Genomic DNA, 16,328 nt, shown 5'->3' on the forward strand with positions numbered 1-16,328 from the left:
ACCAGGCTGGAGTACAGTGATGACTGCTCACTGCAGCCTCCACCTCCTGGGCTCAAAGTGATCCTCCAACGTCAGCCTCTCGAGTAGCTAGGACTACAGGCCCATGCCACCACCAAGCCCAGCTATTTTTAAATTTTTTGTGTGGAGACAAGGTCTCACTATGTGGCCCAGGCTGGTCTCGAACTCCTGGGCTCAAGTGATCCTCCTGCCTCGGCCTCCAGGAGTGGGAGTTGGAGTTGATGCCTGGATACAGGAGCTCTGTGGGTGGGGGTGAGACAAAACACAGGGTCCTGAGCTCTGGGGACCAAGCAGTGTCCTCTGGTGAAAAAAATCCTGGACTTGCTGGCAGAAGTTTTGCCTCTTACTCGCCATGTGCTCTGAATACATTTACCTGCCCTCCAGGAGCTTCAGTTTTCTTACCTGAAAAATGAGGACACCTGACCCCTTCCCTGCCCAGTTCAGTGTTGTGGGACAGGGTTGCTGTCAAGACAATACCCAGTCCTGCCCTCCTCCCTGAGTGGGCCAGGTAGCCCATGTAGCCTCTTCCCGGCTTTCCTGGGTGGCACTGCCAGCCTGGCCCCCTGGTGCCCATTCAATCTAGTCCTTCATCTTGCTGGAGCATGGGGAAGCTCTGAGTAACATGGGACTATAGAGTGCAAGAGGGTTGCTGATGGTCTGGTCCTGTGCCCTCCTCATTCCTGGGCATTCTTGACAAAGGCTCCCAGCAACTGAGGGTACGCAGCAGCTGTAGACACCAGCCTGATGAATATCTCATTGTGGGGAGGGCACCATAGCAGGAGTGGAGCTCCAGGGAAATACAGAACCGAGGTCTGGGAGGTGCTGATGTGAGAGGCCCAAGAAACCTCGGCTTTGCACTTGCTGAGTACCATCTGCACCTCTCAGGAGGGAGAGCGCCAGGCTCAGGAGGTCCTTGGTGAAGCAAGGGAGCTTGAAAAGGGGGCTGGGGTGGGCTCTGCCATTTTCAAGGGCTGACGGGTCCCCTCTGGAGGTACTTGGGGCAGTGCTGCGTGCCGTGGCTCCTGAGTGACAGAGTCAGCTCTGCGCCCCACAAGACCGCTCCCTGCCCAGAACTCACTGTGATCATGTGCTGGGTCCAGATGCTCACGCAGCCTCCTGATGGGAGCATCAGGTGTGCTGCCTGCCCAGGACGGCCCACAAAAGAGTCTGCCCTGCCCTGCCCTGCTATGGAACAACTCCCATTCTGCCTTTGGGGAGAGGTGTTCATTTAAACGATGACTGGGCTGGCCCCCATGGCACAATTACCACAGAGAGTCTGCCACTACCCATGGCTGAGAGCTCTAGTTCTTCTCTGAAGCCACCAGACAGATGAACAGTGGCTTCCCCCTTTTGGCCGACTCAGCTGCCTTTCATCAGCTCATCTGCTCCTAGGATCCACTCTTCCTCTGGCTGGCACCTGATCTGAGCCCGAGGCTCACACCTCTGCCCACAGGCCCCAGCAGCTGCTTCACCTCCGACTCCATCCCCCATCAAGCACTGCCCCTCACCAGCTACTGGGGTGCCACTAGTGCCCCTACATGGTTCTCCCTCTCCAGACCCTCGGGTCCAGCTCTAGCTTCCTTCAGGAAGCCACACCCCAAGACCCCAGCCCTGCTCTAGGGCCCTGTATCCCCGACTTCCTGCATTCTTCTCCCTCCTTCTGGGAACATGAACTTGCCCTGCCAGCCTGATGACTCCTAGAGGGCAGGACACCAGGTCCTGGACCATGGCAGGCCTGGGAGTGTCTGCTGCCAGTGATGCTGGAGCTGGTGCCCATGTCCACATGATGTCCATGGCACAGTGGCCACCTGAGGCTGGGCGAATCTGAGTGGTGGCTGCAGAGTGGGGCCCTTACCTCTACCTGAGTGAAGTTCACCAGGTCCTCCCCTGTGCTGTCATGCTGGGCGTGGAAGAGCCGGCCTAGCTGGAGGCCCCGCACCACATGGTAGAGCAGGAGCTGGGGGTCAGTGCCTGCTGGCTCTGAGGCTCTGGCTGCTGAGTGGCTGGACGGACTCTGCCAGAGGCAAAAGGGGCCATCAGCCTTTGTGATCCAGGCCGAGGCCTGTGGCTGCAGAGAGGCAGTGTGAGCCTGGCATGCCACCCTCAGCTCTGCCCCAGCCCCCCGCACCCAGGAACGCCCACAATCAGCACACCCATCTGGGCAGTCAGTGTCCGGCTGCCCTCCAGCGAGTGAAGCACTTGCTTCTGGGCCGTCACTCAGAAGCTAAGTGTCTGGAGGAAGTATGTTCACCGTCAGAGAGGCCAAAGTGGATGCCTCCGTCCAGGGCTCTTGGGGATAAAGGTGTTGGGTCCAGCTGGCCTGAACTGGCTCCCCACCTCAGGGTGCCCCTGTGGGCAGCAGAAACCTGGGGTTCGGCCCTCAGCACCCACCTCTGTGTGAGAACAGCACGAGCCCACCATCCAGCTGGGTCTGCATGAAGCTGCGCACCTCATTGCCCGGCACCGCCCACCGCACTACCCACCCATTGCTGGGCTGCTTAATGGTGTACACCAGGTCCTTGGGCCCAGACTAACCATCCATGCTCCTCAGAGCCTCTGTAGGGATGGGTACGGTGGCCCCCTCCCACATCTGGGGACACAGGCCTGTGAAGGTTCTGCCCTGCCACACTTACCCACCCCTTCCTCCCCAGCCCTGGGCTGCCACCAGGGCTCCAACCCCACTGAGGCTCAGGCCCTCAGGTGGCATCAAGGCTGGCGCTGCTGTGGCTCCCCTGCACAAATGGCCTCCCTGCATTCACCTTCCCTGTCACCCCAGGGAAGGCCACCCTCCAGGCCCAGCATCCCTGCTCTTCATCTGTCCTAGTCCTGTGTGTCCCTCAAGACCAGCTTGTGTACCCAACCCAGGAAGGCCCTAGCTCTTACCCTCACCAAGTTCTCACCCCCAGAAACCCCCAACGCTGACCAACAGTGCTCCTTAATCTGTCTCACTGGTGGGGCAGCAGTCTCCTTTCAGACCCTCCATGTGTGCCTGGCAGGGGCTGGGCACAGGTGGGAACAGTGATTTTAGAAACGAGCACTCCTTCCAGCTAAGGGAGGGGTGGGAGGCGCAGAGAGCTGAAGCCTGATGGTTGGCACTGTCCTGCAGCACAGAAGCAGTGCTGGGATGGGCCCAGGTGCTTCCAGAGCAGTTACGGGCCCTCCTCGTGTTGGGCAAAGGGGGCCCCTTTTCAGGCCTCCCACTAGCAAGCAGAACAGGCACCTGTTCCTGAGGTCCTGGTACCAGTCTTGCTGGGTCAATTACTTGTGGGCAGTGCTGCAGTGGGACTCACATGCCCAGAAAACAGCCCCCTGGCATTCCTGGGCTTCCTCCCCTGGCCGCAGGGAGCCCTCAGGCCGAGCCTTGGCAAGAGGGGCCATACTGTGGGAGGCAGGGCCCCATCACTGGGCTCCCGGAACAAACACGGGTAGATGGCACCACCTGGTGGCCGCACTGCCACACAGCCATCCCAGCCTGTGGTTCCAGGGTGCTGTGTCCCACTCTTCTGTGGCCTCCGCACCATGAGGCCACCCCCTACAGGCACATCCTAGACCACCAAAGCCCCCCGGTGCCCCATGTCAGAGACAGCCCAAGTCAGCCCTCTTGCGGAACCTTCAGTGGCTTCTGCTGACTGGGGAGGACGCACCCCAGAAGCTGGTGTTCAAAGCCCTGCCATGTGGGCTCAGTAAACCCATGCCCTTTCTGTTCCACCAGAACTACTTTTGCAATCATGGAGAAGTTCCATCCCTTGTCTGGGCCTCAACTTCCACCTTTGCCAAATGGGGGCCCTGCTCTGCTGTGGACAAGGGGCAGGAGTTTGGGAAGCCAAGCTGAGGCCTTCACTTGCTGGGGTGAAGGTGGGAAGCTTAACGGTCCCACCCTGACGCCAGCCCTTAAGGGCTTGTAAGTGATTGTTTCAGGTGTTCTGGTCCTAAGCCACAGGAGAAGGAACAGCAGAGCCACCCATGGCTGCTCAGAAGTCTGCCTACCGTACTTGCAAATGTCCAATAACAAAACCTCCCACCTGTGTTCTATTTCGGCACAATCTCACATCTCTCCTTCCAACAACTGCGTGAGGCACACAGTAGTGTCCTCATTTTGCAGAGGAGGAAACTGAGGCTCAGAGAGGGGGAGATCTGTGCCGGGAAGTAGGGGACATTGGCCTCTTTCTCAAAGCAGACATGGGGGTGGTCCCAGGAATATGCTCACCTGCAGGCCTGAGTTTGTATGAGGTTGGGGGTTGGCCATTGACAGGCAGGATGGTGACAGTGAAGGCCACAGGATGGCTCTGGTGGTCCATCTCAGAGGCATTAGCCATCAGGACAAAACCATCAGTGTCTTGCTCCCATCGTGCAGGTACTGGATCAGATGCTCTTCCACCTAGGGGCAGGCCCAGGGCTGGCAGTCAGGCCCCAGCAGCACCCTTCATGTTCTGCCTTTGGGTGCAGGAAGAGACTGACCCTTTTAGGGCCTCAGCTTCCATTGGTGGAAAATGGGGACCATAAGTTCTGGTTCCCAGAGGAGTTGTGAGGAAGAAAGGGGATATTTTATTTTATTTTGAGACAGAGTCTCTCGCTCTGTTGCCCAGGCTGGAGTGCAGTGGTGTGATCTCAGCCCACTGCAACCTCTGCCTCCCAGATGCAAGCGATTCTCCTGCCTCAGCCTCCTGAGTAGCTGGGACTACAGGTGCGGGCCACCACACCCGGCTAATTTTTTGTATTTTTAGTAGAAACAGGGTTTCACCGTGTTAGCCAGGATGGTCTTGATCTCCTGACCTCCTGATCTGCCCACCTTGGTCTCCCAAAGTCCTGGAATTACAGGCATGAGCCACAGCGCCCAGCCTGAGATACAGCATCTAAAGCATAGGTCTTTCTGAAATGTGACTCCCTGTCTCCTCTCTGTATAACCCCTGGACTGGGAGTCCCCGGGGCTCCCTCCACTCTGCCCCCAGAGCTGGGCTGCAGCCCCTGGGCCTCTCTCACAGCCGTACCTCTCTCCAGCAGAAGGTGCTGAGGGTCCTGGCTTGAGGCCCATCCTCCTTCTGCAGGGCCCCATGCCGGGGTGGCTCCAGCACCTGCAGGCCAAGGCCCGGGAGAGTGGGGAAGTAGGACCTGGCAACGCGGAGCAGTGGAGGGGCCAGGGTGCAGCTGCCACTGTGCCCCCTCTACTGCTGAAGTTTTGTGCCCCCAGTGGGGATGACAGCAGGCAGCACCTCCAGCTCCACGTGACGTCCTCAAGGGGAGCACCCAGGCCGAGGCCACATCCAGCGAGAAGGCATGGCTTCAGGCCTCAGAGCGGGAGTGCAGGTAGAGGATCCTGCCTGTGTCCACTGCCTCTTGGGAGAAGCTCTGCACGGGGTCCAGGCTGGGTGGCTCATCTGCCAAGATGCCACGCAGCACCATCACCAGGTAGCCGGCACTCAGTGGGCTCTTCACTGAGAAAACGATGTCTGCTGGCGGCACTGCCTCTTGGGCTACCTGGTTAACAGAGGTCATGAGGACTCACAAGGGAATGCAGAGGAGTCTCAGAGGGGCCCACTGTGGCCCTAAGCAGCCAGAACAGCCTTGATCTTGCTCCACTTATTTCCCCAGATACCACTGCTCATTTAGTGACACACACACACATGTGGGTTCACACACACAGCAGCCAGACATGCAGCTGGTCACATTTTTTGTTTTTTTGAGACAGGGTCTCACTCTGTCACCCAGGCTGGAGTGCTGTGGTGTGATCACAGCTCCCTGCAGCCTCAACCTCCTAGGCTCAAGGGCTCAGCCTCCCAAGTAGCTGGGACCACAGTCATGTGCCACCATGCCTGGCTAATTTTTAAATTTTTTGTGTAGAGATGGGGTTTCACTGGGTTGCCCCAGCTGGTCACATGTTAATACCCACCCCACACATGGTTACGGGGTGTCGGTCACACAGCTTGAGATGCACTCCCTCAGGGAAGTGCATAATCACATGTCCCCAGACTCAGTGACACAGACATATGAGTTCATCAGATGCTGACGCAGTCACACAGGTACAGGTACACATGCGTGTGTGCACACGCACACAGGCCCCCTGCTCAGGATCTGTTCAGGCCTGTGGCTGGTTTGCTGGCAGCATCCTCCCCAACCCCTGCTATTACCACCCAGGACCATCAGCGGGTGCCCTGCCCCACCCCACCCCACCCCTCCTAGAGGCACAGGCACCCCCAGCACAGGCCCTACAGAGCTCACACCCCAAAGGCCACATGGGCTCCCTCACCTGATGGGCCATCCACAAGAGGCTAAACTGCCTCCAAACTCACATTCCTGTTTTGTGCCTTCGGCCGGAATGTTCCTTTTGCCTGGAATACCACTCCCCATTCTCTGCTCCTCATGGCCTGTACTCTTCAGAGCCCAGCCCAAACACTGCCTCCTCCCATGAGGCCTTCCTGATGCCAGATCTGCTGGCTCACCATGGGCCCCAAGCTCCAGATGCAGACCAGAAGGGTCTCCGAAATAAGCAGTGTGGAAGAGTAAGGCTGAGAGCGGGCAAGGACTGGCCTGAGGTCACAGGGCATGTCAGATCTCTGGAAGGCCCGTGGCTGCTCTGTGGGGTTCCTGGGTAAGCAGAAGCCCTTGACAGACCCTCCTGGTCCTGGTCTGGGCTCTGAGAAGAGAGCAGGCTACACAGGGGTCTGAGAGGCAGCGGCCTGTCTCCACGGCCAGCAATCCCAAAAGTTCAGGACCTGTGATGCCCTTCCAGGGAACTGACTGCAATGCAGATTCTCGGGCTCCACTTCAGAGATTCTGTAGGGCTGGGTGGCGTCCAGGAATCTGCATGCTCAGCCATGCCATGGACATGAGTGGACACCAGCTCTAGAGGCACACACAACTCCCAGGAGGATGGGTGTACAGCAAGCTCCCCAGAAACTCTTGGGAACACAACATATATGGGAGCACATCTGAGGCACGTGCACACACGCAACCTGGGACCACCATAGGTACAGCCCAAGTCACATGTGTTCCCGGCATGGAGGCTGGGAGGAAGGCCCTCTACCTGGTCCACACCCCGCTCACTACCTCCAGCTCCTCACCTCCAGCTGGTCCCTTCTGATCTCAGCTGCCTCTCCCTGGAAGATGTAGATCTTCTTGTGCTGGGCCAGCTTCAGTGGGGCTACTGGGCCCTCTAGGACAATGGTCACTTGTAGGGTGGCATCTGTGTGCACTGGCCCCACATCCATTGAGAAGGCCAGGGTGTTGCGGGAGCTGAGGCTGCCATTGTGGCCACAGAGAACAGCCCCAACCAGCAGGTCCTGCTGAGAGAAGGCTGTGGCTGGCTGAGTGGCTTGGAGCAACTGTCCCCAGTGAGGGCTGTCTGTGACGTGGTAGTGGGCCTCATCCCTACTGCAGATGTTGAGGTTGGTGCCCAGGTGGAGCTCGGCCATGTTGATGGTACCCTGGCCTCCTTGAGGAACCATGAGGCCGGAGCCATTGGCCACACAGAGGTAAGGCTCCAAGGCCTGCACCTCCAGCACCGTGATGGCCTGGTGCTGCCCATCGGACACCTGCAGCGGGATCCAGCCGTGGTCAGCCTGAGTGTGTGAACAGGACTCGCCTCTTCCTGAGGCCCCTCCTGGATGAAGCGGCAGATGGGCTGCATGGGCTCATCCGTGGCCATGATACTGCCAGAGAGGAGGTCCTGGTGGGTCAGCACCAGCTGGGCCTCAGCAAAGCCCGAATCAGCATTGCTGAAGGCCATGTTGTCTGTAGTCAGCAGCTGCCACCTACCCCAGGCCACATGGAAGACGCAGCTGATGGTCTGCATAGGGGCGTGGTCATTCACAGGCTGGATGGCCACTCAGAAGACACCCCATACCTCCTCCCAGGCCACGTCACCACTGCTCTGGTCCTGGTGGCAGCAGGAAATGGGATATCATCTTCTGTGATCTCGGAGTCATCATGCTGCTAGACCAGCTGGCCATGCATCAGGTCTCCATTGGTGAAGGATGTCACCATAGTGATCTTGTCTTGTGTCCCACGCCAAGTCAACCTCCCATGGCGGGGCTGCTCCATGACCTCATAGAGGTACCTGGCACTGTTGAGACTCTTGATGAAGAGCTGGTCAGCAGAGAGGACACACTCACCACCCTCGGGCACCACGAGGACAGGCATGTCTGGGTCACCGCCAATATGGATGGAGAAGGTACAGAGTGGGGAGAAATATGGTGGAGCTGTGACATGGAAACAGAAGGTGTCCTCCACTGCAACTGAGGCATGTGCCATGGCCCCATAGGTCACCTCTGCAGCCTGTACGTCATCCTGGGTGAAGCCCTGACCGTCTGACATCATCGTGCCCTGTAGTTGAAGGTTGCCTTTCCTGGGAGCCTGAACCACCTCACAGTGGAAGGTTGGGGGGCTTGGGCCTGCCTCCTCCAGGGTGGCCTCCAGGTGGGCTGTGGTGAGGGCCTCCTGCTGGGTGTTCTGAGTGTGCAGTGGCTCCAGCTGCAGCATCCACACAGTGGCTCTCTGGATGGTCACTAGGAAGGACAGATTGCTCAGGATTTCCCAGCTCACCTGCACCTGCAGATCCAGGTTCTCCACGGTGTCCTCGGTGTAGTGCTGTGGGTCAGTGCTCAGGTACCTCACGTGGCCCTGCTCCACATCCTGCTGGTGGAACACCTGTGTGGCCCACCACTCAGCATCCTCCACCCCACCAGCCCCCTGCTTCTGCAGCTCCCTGAACTGCAGGCCTCCGGTGACACGGAACAGCACGGTCACATCCTGCCCCACAGCGCTGGTCTCCACCAACAGGTTGGTAGGCAAGATGGGCATGGCAGAGCCCTGGGCCAGATGCAGCCCTGTGCTGCGGTGGATTTGTATGGCCGGCTGGACAGCCACCACCTTCAGCATGGCCGGGGGGCTGGCCTGCAGTCCATTGCTGACCCGGAACGTCAAGTCCTGTGCAGGGCCACCGCAGTGGACATAGACTAGGCTGCCGGCCTCCAACTCCCAGCAGGAGAACTCAGTCACTGGCTCCCCAGGCTGGTCTCGGTGCTCCACGGGGAAGCCAGAGGGGGTGCCAAGGAGCTGGAAGGCGAGGCCCTCACAGGCAGAGTCCAGGTCATAGGCCTGGAGAACCTCAGGCCCCAGAGGCTTGTGTGTGTGTTCCAGGATCACCATAAGGCTGCCATGTGGGAAGATGATGTGGGGTGGGTCATTGACAGGGTTGACCTGGATGGGCAGGAGGTCTGTTTGGCCCCTCCGCAGGCATGAGGGCATAGGCACCCAAGCCATCACTGACACCTCCAGCACCAGCTGGTCAGAGGTGTCCTCAGGGCCATCGTGGATGAAGCGGGCCTTGCAGTTCACCACGTCCAGGAGGGTGAACATTTTTCATGCCTGGGCACCCAGGACATCCAGCTCGAGCTCGCTGTAGTGTGCCCCTCAGGTCACGCTGAACAGCACCTGGGATTTACGCAGTTCAGCCTCCATCAGTGCCAGCATGGGCTGCACATGCCACCACTCAAGCCAGGCTGTGCCACCCTCGGTCACCACCACTGCGCTGATAGCAGCTGGATGAAATTGGCAAAGACAGGAGGTAGCCCTGGCTCAGGCACGCATGGCTCAGCTAGCTCCATGGACAGCCAAGCCTCAGGAGCCAGGGTGGAGAAAGCTTCATAATGGCCATAGGCATTGTCCTCATACTCCTCCACCTCCTCCAGTCTGCAGCCAGCCACCATGTTGTGTGTCAGCAAGGCTTCCCACAGCCCCCGCCTCTAACCATTGACACTGAGGTCTTCCACGCAGCCAGCCCAGCAGGGAGGCATTGGCAGCCCCTGGTGTCAGGCCTGAGCGGTGTTCCTGGAGGTGACGAGAGGCCTCTGCAACCAGCTCCCCAAGAAGGAGACTGTCACGTGGCTCCAGGTAGCTGAGGACTCCTCGGTTCAAAGTACATGTGGGGTACCGGTCCATGGAGATTTCTAGCTGGTGAGTGTTGATGTGGATGCTGACCTTGTGGGGCTGTGCGTCAGCCACAGGCACACTGTTGAGGAGCAACACAGTACCCTGGCCCTTCTCAACCATGGACCACAGGTGGCCCTCAAATATGTCCACATGGATGAAGTCCCCATGCCAGCCTGCTGCCTGGAAGGCCAAGGGTGCCTGCCAGCTCTGTGTGGTGAGTGTAAACTCCAGGGTTCCTTCATCCTGAGTGCCCCAGGCAGGGAAGGCAGCCAGAGAGTGGGGCCCAGAGAAGCCCAGGGCCACATCGTCATTGGCAGAAAACTCTTCAGCACAGCCCTCATGCTTATTGGGGGTCAGAGGCTGGGGGAGTCTGCGGCCATTGAGAGCGGCTGCATGGAGGCAACCCCTCAGGGGATGGCTGGTTCCCCTCAGGTAGGGCAGGCCAAGTCTCCCAGTGCTCCCAACAAAGAGCCCATAGGGGACTTCTAGGGGGGCTCCCAGGACTACAGAGGAGGCATTCAGAAACCCATTGACTGACAATGTGGGCCAGTCCTCTGAGACAGTCAGAACTGTAGTGTGGGGGACAGAGTCACTCAGTAGAATTTCTGCTGGGGTCTGCAGCCTCAGCTCCTCCTGTCCCAGGACAAGCCTGACCTGAGGAGAGACAGGGAATGGGAGATGGGGGGCAGCACTTTGAATCCATCATTTCCCTTATAAAAGCACAGTGGGTTCCCCACAGGGGGCCCCAGAGCAGAAAACCTAGGACAAGGGCCTCTGGTGCCACTCCTCTTGCCTTCCTGCCATCTCTTTATTCATCCTCCAAACACTCACCAAAGGAAACTCTGGGCCAGGCCTGGATGGGCTCTGGGGACCCTGGTGTGAATCAGATGTGGTCCTTGCCCACAAGGAACTGACATATAGCAAGATGCTCTTCTAGAAACCCAACCTGTATTTTTAAATTCTCCTCCTCTTTCCTTGAGTGAGAAGCACCAGAAATATTGTCTTGGAATCTAGATTTCACCCCTGGAATAATGGGTAACTGAGAATCCCTTGATCAGTCCCCCTAAGTTTGGCAAAGTTTCTCGAGGTCACTGAAGGAAGCCAGGCTAACTGTTCAGGGATAGGGAGCCCAGGCAGATGCTCTGTGTTCTGGGGAAAAAAAAAAAAAAAAAAAAAAAAAAGCTGCCTGACCTGTGGTGGAGGAATATCTCAAGGAGAGATGAAGGACATAGTTCTGTCACCATGACATTGACACAAGAAATGGCTCTGGTATGGTGCTCCCAGATGCTAGAATAGGTGATGGCAGAGTATGGGAACTGCAGAACCAGAACACTAAGAACCATGATCTTGGAGTCCTGGTATGGTGCATCTCTGTAGGGATGTGGCATCACTACCTGCAGAGCTCAACAGCCATCAGCACCAGACTGCACCACATAGGTGTTCAACAGTGACACCTTGTGGCAATGAGCAGCAATGACAGCAGCAGACTGACCAAGCCCTAGTCCTCTTCCCACTAGGGTGTGGAAAGAGATGGCTGCCCCAAATTTGTTAATTTTTTTTTTCCTTCTAAAATAGAGATGGGGTCTCATTGTGTGGCTCAGGCCAGTCTTGAACTCCTAGGCTCAAGTGATCTTCCCACCTTGGTCTCCCAAAGTGGTGGGATTATAGGCATAAGCCACTGCACCCAGCCTGCCCCAAATTTGGACTAAGACCCTGGGTTCTTAAACTCTTCCTGGTATGGGGTAAGACTCAAGTAGGAGCCACAAGACTCCTTGATAATAAAGCTTGTGGTGTCTTGAAGGATGAAATGGAAAAATGAAGCTGAGGCAGTACTGGTGCTGTTACTCTCATGGACAGACAGTGGTGCTGCAGATAAATTGGTGCAGTGCCACCAGGATGCGCAGGGGTCATGGGGGCCCAGGAGGGGGTCTCGCCGAGGAGGAGGGGATGCCCACACTGAAACTTCAAGGAGAGACTAGAGTTCGGCAGGTGCAGGGAATGGGTGGGTCACACACCTGGCAGGAGGAGTGTGATGACCAAAGGCCTGGCAGCAAGTGACCATAAGATGGCCAGGAACTGAAAGCAGTTCTGTGCAGTCAGAGCACAAAGGGCCAGTGAGGGCTTGTGGTGGGAAACATGGTTGGAAGGAGCTGGTGGGCAGAGCCAGTTCATGAAGGATTTACCATTTCTGAGCTGCTGCTGCCCATCCCACAGTGGAGAACTTGAGACCCCAAGAAAGGTGACTTACACAAGGTCAATAGCCAGCTGGGGTTCACTCAAAGCTAGACAAGGAATCTCGCCCCAATCCCAGGGGGACGTCACTCACCTGCAGGTGTCCAGAGTAGAGCTGCAGCAGGAGGTGGTCAGCTGGGCCTGCTGCCAGGAGAAGGAGGGCTTCGGGTTGGGACATGGAGAACTGCAGCTGCAGGTCTATGTCAGTCAGAGCCATGGCCATAGTCACCTCCAGGTGGTTCTAACTGAAGAAGGAAGCTGTGTGAGAGAGGGAGCTGTGGTCAAGGCTCAGATTCTTGCCTGGAGGAGGCGAGGTGCTGCAGAGAGGGATGGGTAGGTTGCAGAAAGGGGTCCGTGCTGGTGCACCCTCATGGTTCTGCCATACGGTGCTGCCTCTGAGCACTGCCCAGATCCCAGCATTTCCTTGGTCCTGGCACCAGAAGGCACAGCCTCACCTTGTGTCCAGCCCAGACCTTGACTTGGCAGGAGGTCAGACCCAGAAATTCCCAGCAACTCAGGTCTCCTCCTTGGAGGTTCCTGGAGCCAGAGGCCTCTGCCAGCTCTGACTCACCTCCCCTGGGCCCCAGAGGAGTCTCCCTCCCAGGTCTGGCTCCCCGACCTGGCCCAAAGGGAAACATCACTGGCCTGATCACCTGGCTTGGTGGTCACAGCCCCGAGGAATGGAGTTTCTGGAGAATCACCCCCAGGCCAGATCGATCCCTGCTCAGATTCCTTCTCCTAAGTGCCCTTGTGCTTGGGCTCCTGTGCAGCACCTGCCGTGCCATGCCCCACCTCCATGGGTTGGCTGGGGCCACGGCTGGGATCTGGGGGTGATGTCAGTGCAGCCCACCTATCCTTGCTTCTCCCTCAGGCCATTCTTCCAGCTGCCATTGAGGGTGGGGGCAGGAGCTTATTGGCCTGAGTTTGCTAAGGAGTAAAGGCTCTGAGGCCAGATGGGGACCATATGCAGTGTCAAACCAAAGTGGGCCCACACTTCCTCCACTACCCCTGCTGTTGCTTCCTGCTGGAGAGCTATTCACAGTCCCCGCTGAGCAGTCAGATCCGGCCCCATTGTTTCCACCGTGGCCAAGGAACCAGGGATGAGAACAGCTGAGCTCCCAACCTCCCCAGGCCGCCACTCAGTCTGAGGCTGAAGACAGGGCCTAGAAGGGGCTGAGGGTCTGCTGAGCAGGCCAAAGAGGGCCTCCCCAGGCAGAAGGCCATGTCTGGGCTTGCCTGGGATTAGTGGTTCTTATGCAGGGCCTGTTCTGTCCCACACTGGGACTCCTCCTCTTTTGAGTTGCTGCTTCCTCCAGGCAGTTTCCCCAAATTAGCCTCCCTGACTTCCAACCCGATGCCATAATTTCTGGTCTATGCCTTTTGCGGTGATAAGAGCCAAATATAACTTTAACTTTGCCTGCAGATGTCCAGGGCTGGGGGGCAGACAAACACAGGTTAAAAACTGTGATTCATCCCTGTTGGGTTTCCCTCAAACCCCAAGAACAAGCACAGGCTGATGGCCTTGATGGGGTGATCCAGCACCGATCTCACATGCACTGGTCCCTAACCAGCCTGAGCCAGCTGCCATCTGCTCGAGGAAGTAGCTTCAGCCATTGGAGGAGTTGGAGGTTTGTACGCCCTCAGGGCAGCCAGCCCCACCTGGAGGGATATCCAGGAAAGATCCCGTAAGAGCCCCTCGGGTTGAGTTAAATCCCCTCTAGTTATCCTCCTCCTGCCAGCGCTGCTGGCACCACCAGCACCTTGGCTGGGAAGCTAAGGGAATCAAGTAAGCCCCGCAGACCATATGCGCGGGGGTGGCCCAGCAGGCTCAGCAGGCACAGCACAGCTTGGTGCCAGCAAGAGACAGACCAGGGAACTGCAGGTGGCGGCCAGCTACTGGGGTGCCTTATCTGCAAAGACATTGATTCCTAAGAGCAAAACACAGCACACTAAAGTGAGGGAGGCCATAGCACAAGGGGTGGGGGCACATGGCCCTGCAGGATGGAGCCACCACAGTCACCGGCTGGAACGGCTCACAGCAGCTGCCAGGAGCCAACTGTTGAATTTTCAGGAATTTTGAGAGGCAGGTGATACTGCCGACACTGGGAATATTTATACCAGGAAAAGAGGCAAATACTGAAAATCAGGGTTCCCTCTCCCCAAGAAAGCCCATTGTGAAACATTTACCTACCCAGCACCCACGGGGAAGGGGGCACATCTCCCTGTGCCTACCCACCTGTGTTAATCAGGGTTCCCTAGAGGGACAGAACTAATAGGAGATATAGACAGATATAGATATAGATATAGATATAGATATAGATATAGATATATAGATATAGATATAGATAGATATATAAAGGGGAGTTTATGAAGTATTAACTTACACAATCACAAGGTCCCACAATAGGCTGTCTGCAAGTTTGAGGAGCAAGGAGAGCCAATCCGAGTCTCAGAACTGAAGAACTTGGAGTCCGATGTTAGAGGGCAGGAAGTGTCCAGCATGGAAGAAAGATGTAGGCTGGGAGGCTAGGCCCATCTTACCTTTTCATGTTTTTCTGCCTGCTTTATATTCGCTAGCAGCTGATTAGAAAGATGGTACCCACCAGTATTAAAGGTGGGTCTGCCTTCCCCAGCCCACTGACTCAAATGTTTATCTCCTTTTACAATGCCCTCACAGACACTTCCAGTAGGTCAATACTTTGCAGCCTTCAACCCAATCAAGTTGACACTCAGTATTAACTGTCACACCACCCTTGCACTAAAGGTATACATACACCCACTAGGGCATGGTCAACGTCAGAGATCTGGGCCAGACAGGAACTGAAGTAGATGGTTGGCCCTAACCACTGAACCACCTGCCTGCGGCCTCCTCCCATCAGAAGAGAGTAGAGCCTGTTTGGCCAGAGTGGAATGGTGGCAGGAAGCAGAGGTACTTTCCGGAGCGCTGGGGTCTGAATGGGTCCATTGAGGCCGGGCCCTGCTGCTTCCTGTAGGGCTGAGTGGGAGAGGCTCACAGAGGCTGCCTTGTGCTGCTGGAGCGCATAGCCAGGGAGGCCCCCACCCCAACAGAGGCCTCTGATGCCCTGCTGGCCAGGGCTTTGGAAACTCTGACAGCACTGCTTTCCCTACCTCCTGATCTCCTTTTTCTGCCCCTCTTACACTCTCTGAGGGGCTGCAGTTGCAAGAACCCAGAATCTCTGTCTTGGAGGTAGTGGGGGGTGGGCAGTTGAAGAGGGGCTTTGAATGGAGAGGGTCTGCACAATAAAGATGTAATAAGCTAGGAGTCAATCCAGAGGACTTCCTGGAGGAGGTGATGGTGGTGTAGAGTCACAGAGAGGGAGGAATAGGCAGTCTCAGAGGACAGCAGCAAGGCCAAGTGAGAGACTGGCAGAGGTATACAGGTCCCCGTTGGCTGGGGTGAGGAGGGTTTCTGCTCCCTCACCCCGCAGAGCCTCTGGCTTATCACAGGATAAGAGCCAGCTAAGCTCCAGGGGCTTTCCAGGAAAAGTGTCTCTTGGAAAGGGTGTGACCTTTTCATCGGTCCTGACAGCACCCTAGAAATAGCTTGGCCTTTTCCCTCCCCTGAGCTCCACAGAGAACACAGCCAGCAGAAGACACATTCCCTGTCATCCAGAAATGGGTTTGATTCTCAGCTGAGGGACAGCAGGACTGGTAGAGACTGTCAGGCCACACAGCTACCTACAGAGCACCCCCATGCTTGGTCGGGGGTGGGAGGGATGGCAGGGTCTGGCTGTCCACGGCCGGGCATGACAGTGGGGTGCACTGGAAGTGGCGCACTTTGGAGGGGCAATGTCAGGGGAGAGCTTCCTCTTGTTGGGCCACAAGACTCCACAAGGACAGCACGGTGACTGATTCCCAATGCTAGACGCGAGGCAATCGGTCATGTGTAGGGGTGTGTGTGTGTGTGTGTGTGTGTGTCTATATACACACACATGTGTATATATATATATGAGGGTGTGTGTATGTGTGTGTATACATAATTTATTTATTTAGATGGAGTCTTGCTCTGCCACCCAGGCTGGACCTCAGTGGTGCGATCTCGACTCACTGAAACCTCTGCCTCCTGGGTTCAAGCAATTCTCCTGCCTCAGCCTGCCGAGTAGCTGGGACTACAGTCACCTGCCACCACA

At 57.0% G+C, this 16,328-nt stretch overlaps 1 protein-coding gene across 1 annotated transcript in view; it reads right to left on the reverse strand.

Moving 5' to 3' along the window:
- The window catches only part of LOC104004447 (chondroitin sulfate proteoglycan 4), a 28,112-nt gene extending 12,030 nt beyond the window's left edge, over positions 1 to 16,082 (reverse strand). The window contains 15 exon segments of the mRNA XM_063794431.1: positions 4,226 to 4,354; positions 4,357 to 4,396; positions 5,007 to 5,250; positions 5,252 to 5,493; positions 7,077 to 7,572; positions 7,574 to 7,611; positions 7,613 to 7,899; positions 7,902 to 9,551; positions 9,554 to 9,791; positions 9,793 to 10,599; positions 12,272 to 12,627; positions 13,746 to 13,836; positions 14,719 to 14,757; positions 15,307 to 15,431; positions 15,881 to 16,082. Of these exon segments, the coding sequence (XP_063650501.1) occupies positions 4,226 to 4,354; positions 4,357 to 4,396; positions 5,007 to 5,250; positions 5,252 to 5,493; positions 7,077 to 7,572; positions 7,574 to 7,611; positions 7,613 to 7,899; positions 7,902 to 9,551; positions 9,554 to 9,791; positions 9,793 to 10,599; positions 12,272 to 12,627; positions 13,746 to 13,836; positions 14,719 to 14,757; positions 15,307 to 15,431; positions 15,881 to 16,082 (4,984 nt within the window).
- Between the last annotated feature and the right edge of the window lie 246 nt (positions 16,083 to 16,328).

This window comes from Pan troglodytes, chromosome 16 (assembly GCF_028858775.2).
Source record: "Pan troglodytes isolate AG18354 chromosome 16, NHGRI_mPanTro3-v2.0_pri, whole genome shotgun sequence".
NCBI classification, from domain to species: domain Eukaryota; kingdom Metazoa; phylum Chordata; class Mammalia; order Primates; family Hominidae; genus Pan; species Pan troglodytes.